Below are 26,084 nucleotides of genomic sequence, written 5' to 3'. Positions count from 1 at the left end.
AGTGTGAGTTGTCGTCAGTAAACATAGTAAACATTGAAATATTTCCAAAGAAAACAAAAAACAAAACCTTGTTCACAAAAGCTTGGGCTAACCCAGGCACATCGTAATTACATTAAATAAAGAATGTTACCACATCCACCCATTCTCATGAGTTAACCCTGAAAACATGCGGCCTGAGAACAAAATTAAAATCAGTTTCAAATAAGATTTCTTTTGGAAATCAGAACTTGTAGTGTATCTTTTATTTAGTGAGGTGGATATAAGTGATAGTGTTTTTGTTTATGTTCTGTCTCAACACATTTAAGTGCAGTCTTTGTCCGAATCATTTTTTTTTCAATATAATTAATGCACTGAATATACATAACAAAAATACATTTGTTTTATATATATATATATATATATATATATATATATATATATATATATATATATATATATATATATATATATATATATGTGTGTGTGTGCATGCAATTTTAACTTGTTCACACGACTAGCCAATAAAAGTTCTGAGTTTTCTTCTGTAAGAGTGCAAGAACCTGTTTGAAATTGGTCAAAAAATGCAGAACAATAGAAGTAATTTTTAAAGCTTTTACAATCGGTGTTTACATCCCTCAAAAACTGTCAGCTTTTCCACATGCTTTCACTAGTTGACCCTTCAGCAGCATTTCTGCACTTGACCATTGACTTTCTAATACAGAAAAAAGGTAAAGTCACGGGCCTTCAATCAAAATTAAATTAATATAATAATGTTCTAGATCTGTCCAACATGTAACTTGCCTTTTTACTTAATGACCACTGGATATAGGCATGCTAGTAGTATTTTGCAAGGCTATTTTGGTTTTTAAATGTATAGTAACTGCAGCAGGGATGTGATTTTAGCTAAAAATATGACAGTAATACATACCTTAGACAGACTATGTATGTCACTGATTGTTACTTAGAAGATGCAGTTGTGATTACAACCTTTAACAATTTGATTTACAGAGCTGCTTGTGAGTGGACGGGAGATATTAACTTTAGTCCCTCTTGTGGAAGGAACCGGTATTACAAAATCCCATAATAAATGAGCTTCAAAAATAAACAAATCATAACAAATGTTTTCTTTAAAAACAAAAAATAATAATAATAATTTTTAAAATTTAGAAAGTAAGACAAGAAAAAAATAATGACCAGTTGCCATTAAGTGCTTCCATTACAAATTTTTGTGTGTGTGTATTTTCTCACCTAAGTTTATTTTGTGCAGAACATCAGTACTTGTGTACCTGGAGGTAATCAGTTATATTACAGCTCATGCACTAGAGTGAATATGTGTGTAAACAAGTTTGTATGACATGTGGATAACAACAATGGCCCGATGCTACAGTATATCAGTATATTTAATATGTAGGTGTAGCAGATGAATGTTTGTACATCATTTCTACATACAAAACAACATACATTTATTTTTATGGTCTATCCTTACTAGATGCTGATGGATAACATATTGTTTATATGCACTTAATGGACAATGAAGCGTATTATTTCTGACAAAAAAAATTTTTTTCAGTTAATATACCACACTACGCAAGAAAAATTACAATTATATCCTATCTTTCTCATACAATGAATTGTTCATATAATCATGAAAGATGATCCAGTCAATAAATTCAGAGAAGAGATTTTAATGTACAGAGCACAGAAACATTAATGATGCAAAGCTGAGAAAAACTCAACAAATGCCCTTCATACAAGCTATTACCTTTTATCTGCAAAAACATAACATATTACCTATTTTACAGCATGCAGACATATCAAATGTACCAAGATGTGTCAGTAATACAAAATAAATGACATTTAAGCTGAACTTTGTTAGCCTTATTGTTTTTAAAGCATCTTGAAAAAAACAAAACAATATCTAATAGCCTGCACTGTTTTGGTTAATGTCACAACATAACTATAATAAATTCAAAGAGGCCAGCAAAGTAATGTTGCATCAAAAAAATCGGCGTATAGAAAAGGCTCCATTCATGACCAATCTGTTTTATGTATGATTTTCAGAAAAAGCAAAATTCTGGCAAGAGAAATAAAACAGCGGAGAGAAAGAGCAGAAGAGAAAAAAGTAAAAAGTTGTTTTAAGATGTAAGTAAGTTAGAAAGCTAAAATGACTTTTCTGGAAGATAATTTGTTTTTCAGAGTGAGTTTAGAAAAACCTCAAGCTATACACTACAAACATACAGTGAGTGAGCTGGGGTGACAACAGACTTTCTAACTTAGAATACAAGTCTTTGACTGGGACGCACTTGCTGCTGGAAAAAGGAAGGAAGAAAACAGAAAGAAGATACATGAGAAGTTACTTTCATGATTCAAGCCCTTTGAAACAGTTTGCATGGTGAACTTTATCGTAAACATGCTACACCTGACTTTTTGGTCCCATTTGGGGTTGTCTCCTACCTTGCTTAGCTGCTGCAGCGCTCTGAGCTGCCTCCTCTTTGGCCTTCTTCGCGGCCTCGATGGCCGCCAGTTTGGCCTCGTGCTCCTCCTTGAGGGCGTTCCACTCCTTCCTGTTGTTCAAGAGACGGTCCAGCATGGGGGTGATCTCCACGTGGAAACGGCTGAACTCCTGGGTAGGAAGGAAGGAACCGAAAACACTCTGTGTAGTTGCCACATAAGGAACATCAAACTTAAAGGAATAACTTGTTTGAATTTCTAAGATACAATGTTTGACCTTGTATACAAATGCGCAAACAAAGTCAATGAAACCACACTGCAGCTTTGGAAGGTCGTCTGCTTTATTTCGATCCATCATAGGCTGAAGGAGAGAAAGAAGGAAACACATTAATGAACTAAAGACTAAAGTCTTGTCATTACTTGTACAGTGATGTTCAATGAATAAAGTAGAATACATAATTATGAAATGATACACTTAATGCATTTTCTATACACTACCACATCTGACTCTTATTTAGTTGTGAGATGTTTAATATAAATGACCAGACACTCTTTGTCTTTTTAGTTTGCTTAAATGAGGCATGGTTTTAGAGTTATTTTGTATTTAAAGATAAGCTTCAACAGTATTTTGTTTGTTTTGTTTTTCTTTCTACACAGTAATCATTTTGCCTTTTCTTAGTTTTGAAGCTGTATCTCTTTTATCCGTAGCAGACAGAAGACGAAGGTTTTGCATTTTGAAAGGACAAAACAGAAATTTTGTGACCAAGGTAAAAAAAAAAAATTCTAAATATTTCACTGGATAGATAATTTGTGCTTTAAAAGTTTGGAGTGGAAGGTTTACAACTGCAGGACTTTTACATTAAATGTCTGGATTTAATGTTGGGCATGATGAATTATTTATTTATCTTTGGCATATTTAAATATTTGTTGCAAACTTCAACCCATTCAAATGGAATTTTATCTAAAACAGCCTGTTCAGAGTTATAGTGGGGAACATATTTCTAGAGATCAACAGATGAGAAAGGGTTTGCACCTTGGACCGATACAGATTATATGAACTGCAACATTTGAAAAGTGATTCAGAACCTGCCTGTGACATCAACTTTTAATACCACCACTCACAACCTATTAATATTTGAATGTCCTTTTCACTGTCAATGATATATTATTTCTGTTTCTCCAAAGTTAATGACAACTCTCTTTAGAATGTAAACTGTTGAATAATTTGCTTAAATGAAACCAATAGAGGGCGACAGAAAAGCAGATTGGTTGGTAAACAAGAGGTGGTTCTAGTAGAACAAGAGGAATGAAGGTTCTGTGGATAGGTTGTCTTTGCCACTGTCCTTTCTGTAATTTTGTTAATCTGCAAGGATCGTTAAAATATACTGGTCCTTCACAGCTTAATCTTGTACCCAGATAGAAAGAAATAACTGAAAAATAAATTATGTTTTATAATGTAGCCTTTTAGTATTTACAATGTTTATTCAAATGTAGATTTAGCAGACCACTTATCTTCCCTCAAATTAAAAAAAAAATAAAAATGTACTTGAGCAGCACATTCAACTTTGAATTTCTGTGACAAGCTCAACCTGAAAACAATTGCAAGTAAACGTTACCACCCACACATTTTTGAAAAAAAAAAAAAAACTGCTTGAGTGCCCCAGCCTCTGCAAAGTCCCGTCAGGCAGCGGTGACTCACAGAATCCTCTGCTGGAAAAGTGCAAACTGTACCAAAATGAAGAGTTTTCCCTCCTGATGGATGCTATTAAATTTGGAGGTGAAAACGCGTAGGATGGAGCTTCTCACGCTCAGAGCGTCTCAAGGACACGAGGGAACAAAACAGAGGAAGCTGCAGCGAGCCAGGAAAGGTATGGTCATCTGGGTCAAGGCCACGGTGACCGATCTTTCTGAATCAGTGCTCCACATAATGGCTTCTCTCTGCTCAACACTGCCACCAGAGGGAATTTAATCTGTCTCTTCATTTGGTCTGTGTTTCTGTCGCTTGTTCTCTGTTCTCATCGTGTCCTTCTCTTTCTCTCTGTCTTTGGCTGGGGAGCTAAAAGGCCTTATCCTGCTTTATACCCATGAGCTTTTCCAGTAATTTTACTCCTCTCATTAAAATGTATTAAAAAGAAGAAATATAAGTCAGTTGGAAAAACTAACTATAAAAAAGAATAACTGAAATACTTCATAGTTTGATATTTTCAGGTCGAAATATGAGGAAAAAATATTTAAGTGCAATGTCTCGATACTGCCTTGTTTCTTGAATGTTGTTATTAAGTAGTGACATTGCATTAGATTTTTGTGAGAAAATATTCTGTCAGTTTTTAAGGCTTTGAACACTTCTTTATCAGGAAGCTCAAAAATATGACTGGACTCTAAATATGTGTCCATAGTTTATTGTTTTCCTTGCATGCGATTTGTGACATGGAGTTCTAACTATGGTGTTACAAGAATGACCTTTAAGCTTCATATGAACTGTTTTTCTCAACAGAAGCAGAAAACAGTCTTCAATTTTTTTAAAGGTCATGTATAACATCATCTATTGATATTTCCAACTAAAGTCACTGTTGCTTGGCTAAAAAAAACTTTGGTTATAGTTTTGTGATAGCAAAAAAGCCATTAAGATTCAGGATCTTTATCAGCACCAATCATCCTGACAGCAACAGGTCTAATAAGTCAAAGTGCAAGTGCTGAAGAAATTTGAGCAAATTTGACATAAATGTAACATAAATCAATCATCTCATATCACAGCATATGTGGAACTATTGTATTGTACAGAAGCATAAATTAATCCAGTTTGGGTGATTTTTTTGTTGAATTCTTACAATAGGTTGCTGTTCCAACACGGTCCTCTCCAAATCTCCCTGCTCCCAGAACTCTGCAGCCACAGACAGCGCCACCTAGAGGAAGAGTTACGATGTATATTCAGTCACCTTGCTGATATTTTGCTCTCTAATGCATGTATGAAGGAAGCATATCATTTTTAAAGCATAAGGAATACTCTTGTTTGAGAAACTGGAGCTTACCAATCTCAATTTCCTTTGAATTTATGTTTGAATTTTAGGGGCTCTTATACTCAGCAAAGATGTAAAACTGTAAATGCACCAACATTTATACAGTGCTGATATAATAGATCTTTCCCCTCCATGTTGTTCAAATCATTCTTTAAAGCTTCTATAGTAGTACACAATGAGAAGGGTATTTGCAGATCACGAGGCAGCTTTTAGGCTTTGTGTCTTTGATGAAATGAAAGCCCATATTATCTGCCCTCGCAAACCAAAAATCTCTGCAGAGCAAGATCTGTTGAATAATATGTAAATTCTGTATTCAGCACAGCACACCCATTTTGAAAGAGTTAGTCATCAAGCCAGTTCTGAAGGAACAATTGCTGCAAGGCTTATACGGAGACACTGCACTTTTTATCCAGAACCAGATGAAAAGCACAAACTATCACCCAATACAACAACAGCAGCAACATTTCTTGAATAAAGCACAGGAGCTCAGGCTTTTGTCTCCAAGTAATGTTATGAACAAGACTGTAGACCATCTGAAAATCTGTTGAGATTTCCATGCAGATATTTAACAGCTATTAAGATGTGGGGTTAGTTGTTTAAGTTTCTTTTTAAAATCTGGATTATATTAAGTTGCATTGTCCTGTCTCTGTTCAATAACAAAATTACATAGGTTGTTCTGCAGAAACTACGGGTTTTAAACATGATAATAAAAAAGCTCAGTTGTTCCTATGTATTTTTTGTTTGTTTGTTTTTGAGCAACATTTGGCAACGACATAGTTATTATCCTAGTGTATGTAACCATCTGATAAGCAACAGCAATTATAAGAGATCTCTCTAATAATTGCAGCATTTATGAAATAGAAACACTTTTGGAAATCCTAACTGAGTTAAAGCAGGGAATGTTTAGTCTGATTCGATGTCAAACAGTGATGAAAAATATTACTTGTTATGCAGTGTATGTGAGCATCTATTTTTAACTGCAATTTATCGATCTCTATGCTTTATAAGACCACCTAATTTTCCTTTAGATGCAGCATTGAAGCATTTGCCATAAAACTTCAGTCTGTGTTTACAATGAATAATTTGAAGCAGGTGTTACTGAAAATGAACACATTTTGTGAGGCTGTTACAGCCAAATAAAGGTAAAAAATGACCATCAAGCACTGCCTGTCGAGTGGCCAGATAGGCTTGCTGTTCATGTTGATATGCAATAGTTGCTGGCTTGAAGGCAATGTGCACATTACATATTTCACTAAAATAAGATGCTGAGACTGGCAGGCAGTGATGAGGAGAATGAAAAGCAGCAGGTTTCTTTTTGATGCATGAGGCCATCAGGAACCACCGCTGAACGCTGCTGAGAAAAATGGTAGCGCTGACAAAATACCATTCGTTCCCTACTCTATCTTAGGTTCTGGCAGAGTTTGTGCCTAAGTGTGTGTTTCATCACCATTAAGAGATAGTTGTGAGCTACACTGGAGAGCTACTTTACACCTACTATCCTAACATTTTCTGTAAGAAGATCATCTATGGATCTACCTTGCTCTGGATCTCCCAAGGTTTGGCAATGGCAGAAAGATCACAGGCAGTCATCATCATGGCCCTGCAAACATGACAGTACTGAGATCTAACTGTCTTTGTTTCCCTATGGAACATTTATTTTAGCACGTTTCTGCTTACATGACAATCTCTTTGCGGGTGGTCTCAAGCATCATGTATTTAGTCCAGTCGTTCCAGTTCTCGTAGGTTTTTGACTGGTCAACAATCTTCTGGAACATCGTTCTCTTTCTGCAGAGGAACACAACAACAGACACATTTCATTTCTGACAGCTGAGATGAAAGAATACCTGAAAACTTCCTCAGAATAAAGAGTTCTCATTCTATTTATACACAAATTTGACTTAGCTATTTTAAGGAACATTGACTTAAATATTTAAAGAATTTTAGAACAATAAGGTGTGAATTTTAAAAAAAAGTGACAATCAAAGATGGGACTGAATATACTTTGAAATAAGCACAGATATTGCCTTTTAAAATGAAATTTAGGTGCTGCTTCTGGTCTGGGAGTCAGGTCAAGCTTCAACCATAAATCCAATCATTTGGCATTGATATCTGCCTTCTCCATTCAGCACACAATATTTATCTTTTATAATTTAGTTCCTATTTCTACTTATAAATTAGGGAGTACTCACTACTTTTACTAATTTAAAACTTAGAAAGTCCAGAGGACAATTACTTATACTTATCTTGTAACATGAAACAGGAATTAGAAAAAACTTAGAATCCAGAAAAAACACCTTGAGATAGGAGTATCTATTTTATTTAATATAGATCAACATTATTAGATTATTTTTATTCTTTTTCTTTTTCCTTTTGGTTCATTATATTGTTTTTGTATTTCCTTTTAATTCATGTTTTGCACTTTGAATTCCCTTGTTGCTGAAAATGTGCTATACAAATAAAATTACATTGCCTTACCTTACTTTCATCCCACTCATTATCCTTATTACTTTTTAATGCATATTTTTCATACCATTTATCCTCTTAATTCATCTTTGTAACATCTTTCCAGTCCCCTCATCCTACTGATCCCTCTTTATGATACCTTTTTCAATATATTTATCTTTCTCAGCCCTGTTTATAACTTTCTCTCACGTCGTTGTCCTTCTCATCTATTTTAATGACCAGTTTTTAAATCATTTATTCTCACCAACTCTCTTCGTGTTTCCTTTTCACCCCATAAATCCCCTTACACTGATTACCCTTATCTATTTATGCAAAGCTTTTCCATCTTCTTCACCTTTCTCATTCATTTTTTGCTTCCCCCTTTATTCCAATATTTTTTTCCTAAACATCTTTATGACTTCTTTTGATGACAATCCCTACTAGTGTGGACAAAAAAACTTTTTCCATGCATTCATCCAAATTTGTTTAGTTTCTGTTTGCTTATACTAACTAAACTAATTCTCAACAGATGTACCCTAAAACCTAAACCTAAACTCAGTTTCACTAGGTGATATTAAATTGCATATTATTCGATTTCATCGTGCTCCCTTAATATTCTATTATTATCAATTTAATCAGTCAATTCCAGTTAGCTCTTTCTAAGGTTTTATCAGAGGGTTCCAAGGTAGTCGTACTAGTTACTGCAATACAAATAGACTCTAAAATCATGAGACTTTCTGGATGAAGCACAAATGACTGATCCATGCATATGCCTAATCTCTACATTAATCCTGATTACATCAAGTGACCCATATTATTGGGCTGTGGTCTTTGCTAATAAATGCAACTTAGAAATTATATTTTTGTACAAACTTGAAATAGAGAGCAAGGTCTGTGGCAATAATTGCGATGTCCATGAGGTGGATGACGATGTCATGCTGACGTCGGTTCAGATTCTGATAAATGTTTAACGCCTGAAACACAAGAGAATCTCTTCAAATGATGGTACCAACATGTCACTCAGGCGGAGAGAAGGAGAATATGTTGCGGGGTTGGGGTATGAGAAGCCTACTCATCTACCTCATCTCTCAACAAAGTCTTGCCAAACTCCAGATGGTGTCTCTCCAGGATGGAAGAGCCGTGAAGTTTGGCCAGAGGATTACCCGACCTGGAGACACACACACAAACAGCATGAAGGGAGGTTATACTGTGATAAATCATGCATGTTAAAGCTCAGGGAGGGCCTGGCCTGGTGTGTTCACAGCTAATGGCAATTCTCATCAGCTCATCCATCAGCAGGTGGAGCGCGGCAGCTGGAGGCGTATCTAGTCAATAACAGATAACCAATGTCCTCTGTGTGTCATTACCTTTTAACTAAAGAAGCAATATCAGGTCATCCTTTTGAAGGACAGAAAGAGTGACAGGTGTATGTCGGACTCAATCAAACAGGCTCAGAGTAACTCAACAATCTGATGTCAATAAAGTTTTATTGGATGTAGCGTCTGCTCATGAAGAATGTGGGTCATTACAGCAACAACAAAAATATAAACTATTTATTTTACTCCATATAATTTTTGACATCAATTTATATTGCACAAGCCTGGATTGTGAGTCGAAAACACTCCTTTTACTTTTTTCATTCAGTACTGAACAATTCGCTTTCTGTCACACAATGACTGAAAAGCATCCAACTCAATTAATGATAATAAAAAAAAGGATTGGTTGCAAAGGTTTCTCTCATCCTCACAAGGTGAAAATTATGTGCTCCAAGACGTACATTCATTTTCAATAACGATAAGGTTTGATTGTTAAATTAAAAGTACCGGTTGAAAATAACTTTTAAGCATGTATTGAGCATCTCAGGTTTCCTGGACATGCATACATTTCCAACATGTTGAAATCAATACTTTTGCAGTCACCAGCTTAATCTGTTAAAAAATATTTTAGATATTTATTTTAGATCATTGTCTTCTTGGAACACCAAAGTGTGTCCATGACTCAACCACAACCCTGTTATTGATTTAATATGAACATTCCCAGATTTTAATATGAACATTCCCAGATTTTAGGAATGTTCTTAGAACATTCCTAAAATCAGGGAATGTGCCAAAAAGTTTAAGAGAACTCTTCCTTTTCTGCCCAGTAATCAATATGCGGCCAGAATAATTCCAGAAGAAGATTGACATGTTTTATTTTGGTGCTAAAGAACAATAATCAAACTATTAATCTGGGTGTATCAATATATTTGACCGTGTGCTTCGATCTTAATGACTACTAAAATACTCAAAGTGAATGCCGTATTCATGCCAATGATGATTTTATGTAAATGTGACGGCCCCTGGCCTCTTGAGGCTGTGCAGGCTCCTTTTTGTTATGCAGGTTCAGCTGTGAGAGCACACCTTCCTGATTGGCTGCCTGGAGGCTGCAGGAGAGCAGCCACCCCACCCAAGCAGAGGATTGTTAAACCAATAAGATGTTGATGAGGCCTCAAATATTCACTATAAAAGGCACCTGAACTCATTCCTCCAGTAGGGCAGCTAGTTGGAAGAGGATTTTTCCCCAGCTGTCCCCCACATTTGTTTGTCTGCCTGCTTGTAATTGACTGTTTTGGGCAGTTGTGAAGAACTTTGTTCTACTGACCCATTTTGTTCTGCTTAGAAGTTTTGACTTTGATCTTGATTGTTTCTGCTCAAAATTGAAGCGTGTGTTTGAGACGCTTGGTGCTCCCTTTGTGTTTTTTTTTTCTTTCCCTTTTGGGTTATTTAACCTTACATCAGACTTGTTTTGTAAACTAAGTTTCACTTAACGTTCTTCAGTTGGTTAGATATTTTTTTTGTTAAATTGTATTGTGGTTTGGTTTTATGAAACCTTATTTTTGTAATAAATCATCTTTCATATCACTTATTTTCTCTGGACACATTTTTATGTTCCTGCCCCTGAACCCCTGAAACCTTGGGGGCATAAAGGTAAACATTTGCTTGAACTGTACATGATGAAAGTCAAAGAAAATATGCTGATGTAAGTCCTCTTTTAGCTCCTGAAACTAGTTGCAGGTTAATCCTGTCATGCTTCTGTGCTGTTTCCCCCTCAGTCCTACAGCTCTTACTTCATCTGGTACAGGTTGTTGGTTCCTCTGTGGTCGATATCGTGACAGAATCCAGCAGTCACCATTGCCATGCACTCCAGGTCTGTGTAGTAACGCTTCAGATCACCTGTCTGAGAGCACAAACAACCCAACAGTAAGACAGAAATAGAAATGTGGGGTTAAAACAAGGTCAACAATACAAAGAACTACACATGATTCAGTCTCACGAACAAATAAGTTTTCCTTACAGGTCCAGATTTTAGGAACAACAATGACAATAAATAATGCTCAGACAAGACTTCTTATTTAAAGACATAGTCCATTGCCTTTGTTGTTTTCTCTATTCTTAGTCTTCTAAATGCATGTAAAAACAATCCCATTCATGCTCTTTTACATTACAGGAAATCACAGAGGGGTAAGGACTGAGAAAGTGCAGGGAAGAGAAGAAATCGTCTTTATCACCTTAAATCAGTAAAAAAATGAAGGGCAGGCTAAATGAAAGAGTGGGTGTAAAGCCTGAGAGGAGGAAAGGGAGCATGAGCTGAAGAACTGATGAGTACTCAGGGAAAGAAGGAGAAAGGAAGGAGGTGGAGGAATGAGCCAGATTAGCTATGTCAGACCATCAGCAATGTGAACATGGTCTGTCCAACGTTGAATCCGTGTCTCCAGTTGTGATAGGTGATCTTCCTGTAGCCTTTACTGAGAGAGTACATGAATCTCACCAAAGCCTGTGCATTAAAAACAGATAAAATAAGGTAAGGCTCATATTCTAAACACTGATGTTTGATGCATAAAGCTAGCTTGTTGCTAGTTACTTGTATGCATTATCATAGCTCTTATGAAGCCTGCACAACTGGGAAAAAAAAAAAAAAAAAAAAAAAAAAAAAATATATATATATATATATATATATATATATATATATATATATATATATATATATATATATATATATATATATATATATATATATATATATATATATATTTATATATATATATATATATATATTTTATTTTTTATATATATATATATATATATATATATATATATATATATATATATATATATATATATATATATATAAATTTTTTTTAATTCAGTACATTGATACTGATATTATCATAAAGTTTGTTTGGTAACTTCGCTCCATTCAGTCCTTCTGCAGAGATTCTAGTTTTGTCCCCATGAGCCTTGGGATTATCCAGTTGGGTGAAATTAGCAAAAAATAGTGCTAGAACGTGACTTACTGTAGAGCTATAACTTTCAAAAAAGAGACTGTTGTTTTTTAAGAAAATTTGAGTCTGCTGCAGCCTGTTGCCTTTCTAATGTTAAAAATTCTGTGTCAAGAAAGAATTTACTCCCTCTTAGCACTAAAAATAATTATGCAGCAGTACTAGTAAAGAAAGCACTGACCTCTCTGGGAATGTGAAACTTGTCCACCACTTTCAGCTCATAGTACATCTTAATGCCACATTTCACCAGATCCAGCTCACTGTGATCAAAGTCACAGAAGTGAAACTCGAAGATCTCAGATTTCTTAGAGTTTGGCAGAACTTCAGACTGTGGAATAAAACATAAATATGAACATTTTACATCTAAAGATTTTTTAAATGTTTAATCTACAAACCTCTACATAATTTATTTTCAAGTTATCTAACAGACTAGCACAGGTAACAAATTTTTGAAGAGAAATATAAATATTTGTGTTTTTTCAATTTAAAAAAGAACTGAAAATGAGCTATGAGCATACAAGAGACTTGTATTAAGTCTCTTCACTTTCTTATCCAGGAGAGCATAAATCAGGGGGGCAGCAAACAGATGCATGTTAACTCTAAAAACTGCAGAAGTCCATTGACAGGACAGTTGCAGTTTTTAAGGTGGACTACATGAATCTGGCTTTTAGGAACTGAAAAGGAAAGTGACTGTTAAAAGAAAAATCTACAGTTTCCTACAAGCCATGTAGGGGACACAGGAAACATGTGCAGGAAGGCGATAAACACATAAATGCTACAGTGAAATATGGTGGTGGCAGTAAGTCGTTGTAGGGAACGATTGTCTTGGATCAGAAGATGGATGGTGCTAAATACAAGGCATGGCCAGAAAGAAAACTTAAATCTGGGGTTAAAATTCAGCAAAACCAGAGCAACAATGTAATCTTTTATCCTAAAGCATATTCATGTCTTAGAATGGGCAAGTCAAAATCAATGCCTACATTCAACTGAGAATCGTAGGCTCAATTGAGTTGAAATTTAATGATTCCATATTCTTTTAAAACAATATGATTGAGCTTGAGCTATATTGCAAGGAAGAATAGGAAAAATGTAGCTGTAGTGTTTACCCAGAGGTGGTTGAAGTCAAAAACTCCAATTATCAGATTTTGTGTAGTAAAAACTTAAAATGATGTCGTTTTCCATCCACAATTATGTGTCATTTTGTGTTGGTGTGTCGCAGTAAAAAGCTAATTAAAAGTCTAACACACTGAAATTTCTGGATGTAACACCAGAAAGATGGGAAAGCCTTGTTACTCTACAATTAAAATTCCAAGTTAGACAACAATGAATCCTTGCTATATTTTCATACTATATATTGCATTTTGTTTTATTTTTCTTTAATGACATCCTCAGTGCTTACCAGAATCTCCTGAAGTTCCTCCTCCTCACACTCATCTGGTTCTTTTCCCCATCTCGCTCTGGTGTCCTGCAGCAACATACATCATAAACACTCACCTTGGATGAAACTGTACAGCATCAATCAGCTCACTCCTGATCTAAGGTCAAACTAGGTGATCTCCCTCAGCTTTTCTTCTCTTTCTACCCTCTGACAAATCACCTCATAGAAAATCGGACAGCTTATTTCATCTTATAGATGATGCTTGCCTCCATTTTATATCACCTACAACAAAAAGCTGCTTCCAAACTGACTTGGTTCATTCTGTTTCAGGGAAGCTTGTAGTTTTTAAATTCTCAGTGAAACTGATTTTTTATGATTTCATAGCATTGCCTTAATACAATAATAGAAATAATTGAAATCACAATAGTGGTATTTTTAAATGTAAAATTTATTTATATAAAAAACATGTTAATTTTGCGTTTAGCAAGAAATCATTCCACAAAATATCTAAACCTTTTATGTCCTAAAACTAATTTCTTTATCACTCATCAGTTTCTCAGTTGTTACTCATATGGGACAAGAGGCATGGAAAACTGTGGCGTTCTAGTAGAATTTAAACATTTTTGATCAAAATGATCTATTTTAAATGTGCTCTCTGTTACTATCCCCCCTCCACTCAATTTGACAATGAACACCAGACCTCTTTCCTTTAACTTATTTACTAACCAGTATGTTCTGGATTTCGTCCTTGCGACACTTGACATGGTACAGCACCATGTCCTGGAAGATGTCCTTCCTGTTCTCCAGCTTGTTCATCTTGTCGTACGTGTCAGTGTTCAGAACAGACCAGCCCAGGAACTGGGTCAGAGACTGGACACAAGAGTGACAGAGAGAAAAAACATGCACTTCTCACTTTCTACACATGATAGAATTAATGAAATCCACTGCTTAATTAATATAAATTGTTCATTTACTTGTCAGTTTCACCATTTTGTTGCTTATTGCTGTATTTATAAACAGTCAAGTTAGAACTTGCCCTTTGGAAATATTTTGGAAAGATGTTCAATTTTTTATTTTCTAAGCCTTGTGTACAGTAATAGAATTGGGAACGATTCCATGGCTGCGAGAACAAAACTGGGGAAGAAGAAGCAAATTCCTGTCATTTAAAGGAGAACTTGCTTTGTGGTTTGTTGCTCTAATAATGATAACAATCATAGATTTTATTTGAGCGTGTATTTTTATATCCAAGGTTACCTTACAAAAATGAGTAAATAAATTATAAAATAATGAATAAGCCATTACTTAAAAATGGCTTGATTTGACAGTGAACTGTTGTCAGACAAGATTTGACAACAGTTCAATCTAGGTTTGAGAAGTCAGTTTGAACTGAATTAGATTATCTAAGATATTCAAAACAAAATGCAGCTTGATAAAATAAAATACTTAGATCCAATGTGACTTGATACACTATTTGGAAATCATCCAATCACCAAGTTGCAATGAGGACCATTAATTTTCTTTGAGTTTTATTGGCTGTATCCTCAAGAGAGGAGATAAGGACGACTGTAAATAGTAGTATCTGTGCAAGTGCCATATTGTTTTCCACTTTGCATATTCATCCATGCTAAGGTATATTTATTATCTGAACAATTGAAATAGGCATTTGCATGTGTTTTTAGAGGACATCTTAAGTATTTCTGCACTTCAGCTATTCTTGGGTAATTGTGGTCCCTATTTTACACAGATACTGGGGATTCACAATATTGTTAAGTCAACCATAAGATCATCTTTCTGACTTCTGAAGCTTGTATCCAAAATGGGTTATCAGCATGACATTTACCCCAAACAGAACACAAAATCTATAAGAAAATGGCTGAGAAAGCAAAGAATGAAGATATTCCAACGTCCTAGTCAAAGTGCAGGCCCTAACCTCATAGAGTAGAGATCACAACAAAACTTTCCTCACACCTTAATAATATTAAACTAATGTTATGGAGGAGTGGAGCATAATTTTTCAGATGGAATATACATTAAGTCTCTTTTTTCCCTGCAACTACAGCTTCAGGATCTTCAATAAAAATGAAAATAGAGTTTCCTAAATTTGACTTCACCCATATAGTGAAATGTTCTTAGTCAGACAATAAGCTAAAGATGACTTAAAAATTAAGAGCTTCATTTTATGAGAAAAGACTGCTGAAGATCAAACTGTCATGACTTGAGTTTGTGAGTTACACAGTAAAACGTCAGTGGAAAGCCCTCAGGCTCAGTGATAAATAATGCAGAGCGTCTGAATGGCCTGTAGTATATTTATAAACCAGTGACTCAGTGCAGCCACACACACAAGCAGAACCTTTACCTCCATCAGCGTTTCATCCATTTCATCAAAGGGTTTCCCATCCTTCCTGTTATAGAACGTGGCCACGCCCACTATCTCTTCTTTCTTGTTTACAATTGGCATGGACAGGACGTTCTTAATGGTCCAGCCAGACTCGTCCAGCGGCTCTTTCTGCAGATAAAGATACAGCCACACGCACAAACACAGACATACAAAATAATGCATTAACACAGGCTATATCTGGATTCTCACCTACGAGAAAACATTATTGTTTAAAGAGAAGCTTTGAATTTTTAATATGTGTAATATTATCACAGCCATATGAATTTTGTTAAATGAAAAATAAATATGAACATACTATACAGCTAAGACATTTTCACAATAATATGGAAATTATTTTAATATTTGTTATGTACATTTTTCATTTACTTCCATATGTGCTGAAATTGTGAGCACAATGAATAATTGATATTAAAAGCTATTCTTATTAATCAAGCAATACAAATCTCAAATACTCGAGAGACCTTCAGACATGAGAACTCTGTACGTCTTCAACTCTATTTAATATCTGGGGGTTATGCTTCAAAGAAGGAACAGGAAACCGACCAGGCTGCAAACATTTCTGACAATAAGAGTGATCAAACATTTCTCTAGAAATAAGGCAGACATTTCTGTACAAAAACATGTGGTTTCTCAACTTGATTACAGGCATATGTTAGTACAGATGTATGCACATATTTAACAGTGTATATTTTATAAAATTCATAATAAATTCATATTAGTGCTCTAATTTCTTGTTTTTAAATTGGGTTGATATTTTCTGGTGTAAATTCAATGCACTCCATAAAATAAATATTTAAATAAGTCCTTAAAAGTTCAAACTTCACAAGATATTTGTGCGGATGACATAGCTATGTAAGCGTCTAAATTCCACTATAGATTATGATTCAACATTAAGTAACTCAAACCAGGACATCGGGAACAAACACTGAAAAATGTTTTCTTACTTGGAAATGAAAAAACTCATCCTCAGCAGCATTCATGATGTTGCAAATCTGGACAAAAGCAAAGAAAAAAAAGCAAGAGGAGAGGTTCAATGTATGTTTAAGGCTACAATCTAAAACAAATATGCTAATATCTACTGTGCATGTGGCTGAAACAAAATAGATTTATGGATTTGAAGAAAATAGGTTGCTATGCGAGAGAAGACATCAGCATGTTCCCCCATGATAAATCCTCCAGCTTCACCTTTTCAGACAGAAACACATGTTCATATATAATTTCTAGCAGCTGACAACGTTTTTTCGCTCCACTTCTAATTTATTCACATCCCAGTGTCAGAACAAAAACCATCAGTGTCACTTTGGCTTGTCATTTTATCCCCAATTTATGAATATGAGGCTTTGTAGAGACATAAAGTTTTCACCTCTCACATAATAGCAACAGGAGTGATAGCAAAGAGGGAATCTGATGAAGACTTGAGAAATGAAAAGCACCAAAGAAAATGAGAGGATGTAAGGAAGACAGATGGCAAGGGGAGAACAGACGAGTAAGTCAGGTTCAGCACTTTAGGAAAAGCTCTCAGTGATTAATTACAATAGCCACAGAAATTACAATTCTACATCAGAGCGGTACGATGCGTTACACTTTTCATTTCTACAGCAGTGTTTACACTGACAGCTGTGTAATAATGCCTAATGGTGTCCTGTTCATCAAACCTTCAGCAGCATCCACTGGACCGGTTTCAGGTTTTCTTTAAATATCTTTTTAGACGACACAATTTAACCAAGAATTCTGTTCAGCAGAAATAAAAGCTTAGTTAAATCAAATGAAAATGAGGAATGTTTTGATAGCCATAGATTCTTTTGTGAGGCAATTCAAATTTCTTTATGAGATGCTTCTTTGACCAATTGTCTAGTTTTCTAAATTAATTCTAATTTACTTTCTTGGCAATAGACACAAATGTACTCTACTGCAGTAGAGTACAGTTCCAGTAGAGACACGAAATATATCCCTCTTTGGACAGAAATTGGATAAAAGAATGGAAGTTTGTTAGTCAATAAAATATCAAAAATAAATTATTCATCAATAATAACAAAATTAACAACAAAAAAAATGTTTTTCACTTTTTGAAAGAGGTAATGTGATTTTTTTATTATTAATATGTTCTATCATATTGAAACAAATCTCAAATTAACCTTAAATGAGACTTGCAAGTCAAAGCCTAAATAAGAGTCTGAGTTACTCACCAGCCCAGTTTCTGCAACATAAGTAGGTAAACCACTGACAAGAGCCCAGTGATCATCTGGAGGACCCCTGGGGATGAAAAATATAAAAAATTACAAATTTAATAAAAATGTCAAAATAGAGAATAAAATGGTTTTAACATTATGGTTAGATAGTCAGAGTGGTCAGTTTTTTTATTGCAAGACCCGTAATTTTGTTGCTTCCACACTTCTTCTAAATGCCTCAGAAACTGTTTTGTCTAGCCAGGCCCCATCCCTGAACAAACAACTTTCAGTATCTTGTTTTTGAAAGATTCAGGTCAGCAAGTTTAGTCTCCTTATTTAATAAAAAAAAACATGTCCATTAATTAGACATTTCACATCTAAATAGAAATAACTTTATTTCATTTCATTTTAGATCACATGAGAATGCTGTCAGATAGGGTATCGGATCACAGCCAATATTCCATGTGTTTCAACTTTCCAAACTCTTCACTCTTTTCTGACTATTTGCTGCATCTCAAACCTAAATCAGTGTCATGACTTACGGAATGACTTTAATGTCTTCTTTCCCATGGAGGATATAGTCAATCACTTTGTAGAAGATAATTTCCTGAGGAAGAAACAAAGAATTTACCAAGACACTTTATTACATGAACACATATATCAAACCATTCACCTATAAGAACTACAAAGTTCTTTCAAAGTATTACAGGTACAACAACCTATTATCTCCCATGGATGGCATCTTAAAATTGGGACATTTCTTAATGTGTTAAACTCTCAAGCATTGTAAAATGTTTACAGAAATCCCACTGATTGGCTGATCAATCAAACGGCTCCTTAGGCCTTATTAACTTGTTAGATTCAGGTAAACAAGCTTTGTTTTTATTTTTATTGTCTCCCCATTTGGAATCCAAAGTGTACCATCTGTACATTATAAAGCCAGAACCACCATCTCCCTGGGGAAACCTCAGTCAACAGAGCTGATGTGGCTGAAAGTGTAATCAGTTTAGTGATGCTAAATTAATCTGAAAAATATATTGACATCAATGATGAAAGAGTGGTTTATTTAATGTATATTAGTATAGTTTAAATAGAAGATCAAATGTTACATAACGAACAAATTCAATATTTTCCAAATGTTCCTGCCAAAATAAACTTTATTAGCATCACTTAACAAAAAACAAACAGGAACAGCTACATATATTCTATATATCAGCCTTTAAGGTGTAGGATCTAGTCTGTTGTTGATATGTACAATGATAATTGAATGATTAAGCAACAGTGTAAAGGTGAGCTCTACCAAGATTGATGCTGTAGAGTTAAAAGACCATGGAAATTTAGCTAAATCAAAATAGTTTCAAGGCCATGGATGCTTCACAGACCTATGGAAAATCTGTCACCTTTTTTCTGAAACCTTAAAATGATAAAAGATGTAAAATATGGCATAGGCTCTGTAGATGTTGAAAAGTTTTCTAAAGAGAAGGTGTGACAGATTAAAAGGGAAAGTATTTGTAGTTGCTATCTTTCATACTTACCCTGCCATCAGGAGTTTTGGGTCCATCATATGGTGGAACTTCTCCCATCAATACTGGCCACAAGTCAAAGAACTCCTGCAGGCAGACACACCGTGAATAAAAGTGGTGTAAACATGAGCATAAATAGATGATCCTGTAGGTAATCTCCTATTATTTGGATGCATTTAAATCTTTGTGTACAAACAACTGCTAAAAACTGTATTGCTTTACAAGGATGTAAAAAATAATTCTGTGTTGAGAAAAGCACTTAAAGATGTTTTTGTTCTTGTTTATTCTGCTTCAATAATGAAGTTCCAGCACTGAACCATCTGTGCAGTCAGATGTGTTTGTTCACATTAAGCAGGAGTTTGGAATAAACTGGCAGCAGCTTGTAATAAGTGAGAGGCAATGCAAACAAGTAACATAATGTGTTGGTTATCAGAAATACACAATGAAGTTCATTAATCGTTTAAGCAGATTTAGAGCTATAGATTGGACAGGAAGAAATATTACCTCCTGAAAGTTTAAATAAATATAGGAATTGAACAGAAAGGAACAGAAAGGATTAGTATTATACAAAAGCAACATGTTGGTATATCCCAGCAAATTAATCCAAAGACACTGTGTATCTTTACAACTGGGAAAACTGAACATTAACATTAAACTGTTTCCCTGCTAAATTAGCAGAATTTGCTTAAACCTTTTAGAAACTGTTGTATTGAAAGCATTACATACTTAATGTGCTAAAAAAGTCCTGGCATTTTTGGTTTAGTGTTCCTAGAGGATCAGAGAAAATAAAATTTATAAAATAGTTGATTGAAGATTTTTTGAAGATAAAAAGCTTGAATCTCCCTGAAAGTCCAGTTTATCCACAGGAACTTGTCTTTTACCTAGCATTCCTGGCTAAATGAAGGCCCTTATTTTCTTGTTTTGAAGGTTTTAACCCTCTCCAGGCAGGTGTCGCAGATTTGCAACAACTTTGCCAGTCTTTTGCAAGTAATTTGAGCCTCAGAGGGTTAATTAAACAAAGGATATATAATTTTTTAGTTTGAATTAGTGAAAACCTACCTTAGTCTTAGTCATGTCCAGCAGACCAACAGAGTAGCGGTCACAGTTCAGGAAAGCTCTCACTGTGTACAAGGCCTTGTGGAACTGCCTCTCTATGTCTGTCAGCTCCTCAAATACCTTGCTGGCTGACCACAGCAGAACCTGAATAATGAAATAAAAGAAGAGATGGATTTTTACCAGCTCATCTGCTGTTTTTTCCGTAAATAAAGTTTATCTCTACATGTGTGTATATGTGAAAGATGGCAACTAGACTTCCTTTAGTTTTGTAGTCAGCTTATTCAGTCCATCATTTATGCATCTCAAACGTATCAAAATCTTCTTCATGAGTCAGATTCTTACCTGACCCCTCCTCGTCTCGCAGTTGTGCAGGTAGCTCAAGTGGAAAACTCTCAGCACCAGGTTAGCAAAGTTAAGATATTTGTTTAGAATCTGGAAGAAATGAGAGCAGGCGGAGCAGATAATTTTATTGTTTCATTTTGCTTTCAGTGTCGCTGGTGTCCAGTCAACCACTAATGTCTGCACTCTTAAAATTTTAAAGATGAAGATGGGAGAACATGCTTTTGAAAAAATCAAAGAAAACCTTGAAAATCACACATTTTCTTACTACATGACAGTATTTCTACTTTTTTCTTCAGAACATTTATTTAACTGGCTATTTGTGCAGAGATGAAGACAATTTACCTCCTCATCCTTGGCAGTGAAGCTCGGTCCGTCCAATTTATTGACCGCCATCATGACCGCCACCATATCTTTACCATTCATAATGGGGACGGCGAGGACATTTTTGGTCTCATACTCAGTCAGTTCATCAACAAAATTACTGAAATGTGGACTCTATGAGGAGAAACACACAAGAGATATTTTACTCCTTCAGTCTAAGCTCATTTAAGCAATAATGGTGAACAGCATTTACAGGTGACAGCATAGCTTTGGTGAACCAGTGTAAATGCTACAAACTCAACTATTCGTCCTTTCCAGATATGGTCATCAAATAGGATAATAACAAGGTTCACTATGCATTTTTTACATTAATTACAAATAGATCATTTTAGTCAATGTATAATGCTTTTAAAAAGCAGAATGAAATGGCCAAAACAATTAGTGTCATGGATAGCTCTTTATGGAAAAATGTTTTGACAACTTAGTCACATTGGAAATCAATTCAAAACTTGATGTTTTTACTATAAAAAATAGTGTAGTGGGAAACAAAGAAGTAAATCATTAGAAGGAAGTCTTGGATGATCTTGAATCAGCTTTGTAGATTAAAGATTTTAACTTGTTCGAGTTTGCCACAAAACACATTTCTAACAGGCAGTTTTTCAGCTTTGCCCAGGTGATTTACACTAAAACATTTTCTGAATTGAATACAATTTTGAGACTGTGTTGGTGGAAAATCAAAGATAGACAGAAGCTGTGCAGCTTCTTTTTAAATATAAAGTCAAGAGTCACATTTCTTCACTTAATCTTGACAAGTTAAACTTTTTAAATTTTGTAAAAATGTCACAAATTCAAGTTATTTCCGCAGCAAAAGACAATCATGAGAACAAGAGCAGAGCAGCTCAAAAGGCGTTATTGTGCTGAGTCGGGGAAAGTGGCTCAGGGCTTGTGTGACCTATGGGAATAATCTGGGATCGCTCTAATTCTGGACAGATTAACTTGCTCCATGTTCAGCTTCTCTGTCTTACTTCCTCAAAGGCACAAACACACAGACAGTTATTGAGTAACCACACCTTAAATTATGAATTAAATCCATCCTGTAAATGATGGGATTGTTAAATTCAGTTGTACGAGGGAAAGATAAATGATGATGGGGAATTTAGGACAGCGCTTAGTCACTCACTGCATAATCCCCACCTACGGTGCAGCACAGGCCTCTGCTAGATTGGATTGGGATAGAAATAGCTTGCAGAGACGGTGACTTCCAGTCTGTTACTAAAAAGCCATCCTTCATGCATTAGCAACATAAAGCCAATCAATTAAATAGAAACATTAGCTGTTCTTTTGTTGCCAGTGGGAAAATTGACCCTTGATCGTTACAGTTTTCTTTTATGTGCTCATGTGAGGCTGTGATTTCACAGTCTGAGGTTTTGACCAGAATGAGGTTTGTTCTGTTATGGCTCACAAGGAAAGGAACAACAGGCAGGCCTGGCAGCATGAAGTGCCAGATGAAAAAAAAAAATCAAAAAGGCAATAATTATCCCTGGTCTGTTGTCTTCATACATCAGCAGCTGAGCTCTCTAATCTCACATGAAAGGACACAATACAGAGAAGTGTTTGTAATGCATCAGTTAAGTTTTGTCTTCTGCTTCATTACTGGCAAATGCCACAGTAACACTTTAGGCAGGTGTGGGCATAGTGGGTGGATGTGATGAGGATCACCCATCGCAAGCTTGATGGGTACATAAGAAAAGAAAGCTTTGTGGCTATTTTAAATGTCAACGGTATTCACTGTAATGAGATTGAGCAGGCTTTGGTTAAATGAAAGTTAAGTCGGTGGAACAGCGGGATCTTAGCGCCCTCTGGTGGTCAAACAGAAAGAAATATTCAGCATGAACATTATAATTAAATTAAACTGTTTTATCAATCATACCATCAGCTGATTTCTTTTCTTTTTAACTTACTGTATTAGGATTATATAATTTATCTTAGACAAAGTATGGATTTGAAAGAGACCATCAAAAAACCAATGAACCAAAGTGAAATTGGCCTACCTGTGTCACGTCTGGAATGTTGACCATCTTCTTGCTTGTGGCCACATGACCCACTATGCCCATATCTAGCGGGTATACGATTTCACTTTCAGGTTGCACCAGGCATTCATCATATATTGCATCTTTGTGGACGTTGAATAATCTAAAAGGCGAGGAGAAAACATTAGGAAAAATATAATAAATTATGCATTTGAGGGATGATTCTCAATGCTTTTTGTTGCATTTGATTTCCTAATGTGTTTTTTGCTTGCTTACTTTTCTGTAAAGAAATATTACCTTGTTTATGAATAATGACGTACAAATTAACTTTCCCTGCCTTCATAATAAGAAAAGGGAAACTTAAAGTGTCAGAAATTGATGAAACTCACTAAATTAAAGACAAGCAATTAAGGCCTTGCTTTAAATGTGGGCCCTGAAGCAGTGCAATTGATTAAACCCTCCACATTAGCACTGCCATAAGTGTGTTGCTGTGCTGAATTCTAGAGGAATGTGAAATGAAGGAGTGGATCTACATAAAGCTTTCAAGTTTAAAAAGCTGAATATATCTGGACATATAATAATCTACAACCTTAAACTTTACTGTGGAAAATGTAAAATAACCTTTTTTTACTGAGTTTTATCCTTTTGCAAAATATGGTTTCCACGTTGTCAAGCATCACAGATCCAGCTAGCATCTACACAGCTGATTGAAAATGGAGTAAAGTGTACATACTAAAAAAGTGTTGTTCAAAAATAACCATTAGTAATTGTTAATAAAAGCTTCAGTGACCTTGTGGCGAGCTCAGCCACGCCATTCCTCTGCCGATACATGAAGAGGCTCATACGGTCCGCCCTCATCAAGAAGCTGAGGTGCTTCATGAGCTTGAAGATTGAACGCTCAGTCTGCAAGTTGTCCTGTATGTCCCGTACCAGGTCAAAAAGAATCTCACTCTCATCCACCATGGTCGGATCATGGTAGGTTTTGATGTCCAACACAGGCTGCCGGTTGCTGTTCAGCAGGTCTGAGATTATTTGGGGCTTCAGATTCATGTCAAAATACTGCTTTGCAAATGCTGGGTTGGCATCCAGGAACTGCTCTGCTGCAGCTGCATCCACCATGGCTGCTGCTGCCAAAGACAGCAAAAAAAAAAAAAAAAAAACATTACTTCAACACATTTATTAATAACTACATGTGTGCCTGCATATATTGGAACCCCTGGTTAAGATGCAATAGAAGCCAAAAATGAAAGAACATAATCTTTTATTGCAATAGCAAAATCCCAAATTAAATTGTTTTGAAAAAAATCAGACCTTAAGATTAGCAGATCATGGATTGCTGGGTCATTAAAGGGGAAGAGAAGTTGATTTCTCTTAATCAAGAGACATGGTGTTGATGTAGAGTAGAGAACTGTGTTGATCTTCATAAACCAGCCAATACACACAAGACAATTGCCACTCAGGTTATTTAGCCCTGCAGTCAGACCTTTAATTAGTTTATCTTCCTATCACACATGAAGAATGACAATGGAAGTAAAGCACTCTCCAAAGCTCAATGTTAAGTTACAAAGAGTGGCCAAGCAGGCATGACAGCCATTAAAGACAATCTTACTAACAACTGGCTGAGAAAAAGTCTTGTCTATAACACCAAAACACATAAACATAATGTAATATCCCACAAACAAAGAATTTAACTGGAATAGTGTGTTTGGTGGCATGCCATTAAGATGGAGCTTTTTGATGACAAGCACTCCAGGTGGGTTTGACATACAAGAAAGGATAAACATGTCAAAGAAGAAATGTAATAAACATTAAAAACATGAAAAATAAGAAAGATTGCTCATAGTAGAGCGGTCCTCCTTTCTCTCTATATGCTTTAACCTTGTAAAATATTTCAGGAAGAGATTAAATATAGTTGGCAAAAGGGGGTTGTTCATTTTAACAGCAGTAGTCCTAGTAAGAGTAGCATGTACATATTTACAAAAAGAAGAATAATTTAAAAAAAATCACTTTTGCCTGTTAGTTGTCTTTGATTCAGTTATTTTCTATTTTAAGGTTTTTGTTCTTTATAAAATATGTAATTTTCTTCACTGGATAATTTGTTAAGGATGGATATCACCTGAAAATATGAAACTCAGACAAGTTGGATACAACCACCTAATTTTAGAAGGGTTTATTTGGACCATTCAGAGTCAGTCTTGTAATATAGCATGCAGTAAATACAATAAAAGTAGCCTTTTTAATATCTCTATTGGAGTAAATGAATAAATCTCACTACTTTAAAAGAAAACAATTAATTAGCTTTGTAGCAATATCTACTCACTTTGGTGCTGTCTGTTATATTTTACTATTAATGTTACTTAACATTAAATATTAAAGTTATATCAATAACAGCATCGTTAATCACAAGTACACCCCATGAGTGTAAATGACAATTAAAGAAAATATTTGTACCTGTTAAGTCCTTGTATTGTCCCCCAGCAAAGTGTTAATCCCTTTGTACTCCTTACCAACCCAGGTGTAGATGTCTGAGAAGAGAAAAGGGATTACAAGGATGGCTTTAAATGGTCATGTGTGGACATAATCCTGCATCCAATTACAAATATGCGGATTACAAAACCGACCCAGGTTTAATAACAATATAGGGGATTCGTCTGTCTTTTT

At 35.2% G+C, this 26,084-nt stretch overlaps 1 protein-coding gene across 4 annotated transcripts; it reads right to left on the bottom strand.

The window, feature by feature from the left end:
• Window positions 1-1,648: 1,648 nt before the first annotated feature.
• LOC129360472 (rod cGMP-specific 3',5'-cyclic phosphodiesterase subunit alpha-like) lies at window positions 1,649-25,953 on the bottom strand. Of its 4 annotated transcripts, none has more exons than XM_055030725.1 (24): window positions 25,875-25,953; window positions 24,214-24,547; window positions 23,445-23,586; window positions 21,415-21,567; window positions 21,073-21,162; window positions 20,734-20,874; window positions 19,687-19,761; window positions 18,694-18,758; window positions 18,170-18,236; window positions 16,928-16,975; window positions 15,942-16,091; window positions 14,312-14,455; window positions 13,607-13,672; window positions 12,389-12,535; window positions 11,595-11,702; window positions 10,996-11,105; window positions 8,970-9,057; window positions 8,763-8,863; window positions 7,125-7,232; window positions 6,984-7,047; window positions 5,259-5,333; window positions 2,708-2,791; window positions 2,434-2,602; window positions 1,649-2,288 (listed from the first exon to the last, which is right to left on the bottom strand). In XM_055030725.1, the coding sequence occupies exons 2-24, from the start codon at window positions 24,540-24,542 to the stop codon at window positions 2,248-2,250; spliced, it is 2,565 nt and encodes an 854-aa protein (XP_054886700.1). In that variant the 5' UTR covers window positions 24,543-24,547; window positions 25,875-25,953; the 3' UTR covers window positions 1,649-2,247. The 4 variants fall into 4 exon arrangements, with proteins under 4 accessions (XP_054886700.1, XP_054886699.1, XP_054886702.1 ...); XM_055030724.1 differs by having other exon boundaries at window positions 24,214-24,550; window positions 25,875-25,934; XM_055030727.1 differs by having other exon boundaries at window positions 1,649-2,285; window positions 24,214-24,550; window positions 25,875-25,934.
• Between the last annotated feature and the right edge of the window lie 131 nt (window positions 25,954-26,084).

Source organism: Poeciliopsis prolifica, unplaced genomic scaffold, assembly GCF_027474105.1.
Source record: "Poeciliopsis prolifica strain line A6 unplaced genomic scaffold, Auburn_PproV2 SCAFFOLD006, whole genome shotgun sequence".
NCBI lineage: Eukaryota > Metazoa > Chordata > Actinopteri > Cyprinodontiformes > Poeciliidae > Poeciliopsis > Poeciliopsis prolifica.
Note: the sequence above shows the minus strand (reverse complement) of the source record. Positions and strands in the feature narration are given on the sequence as shown.

Coding starts and splice junctions, on each gene's coding strand:
- LOC129360472 (XM_055030725.1), bottom strand. CDS start 24,542: ATGGTGGATGCAGCTGCAGCAGAGCAGTTCCTGGATGCCAACCCAGCA. Junction 20,875..21,072: donor GCGAGACGAGGAGGGGTCAG/GTAAGAATCTGA, acceptor TTCATTATTCAG/GTTCTGCTGTGGTCAGCCAG. Junction 7,233..8,762: donor GACCTTGCTCTCTATTTCAA/GTTTGTACAAAA, acceptor GTTCCTCTGCAG/AAAGAGAACGATGTTCCAGA.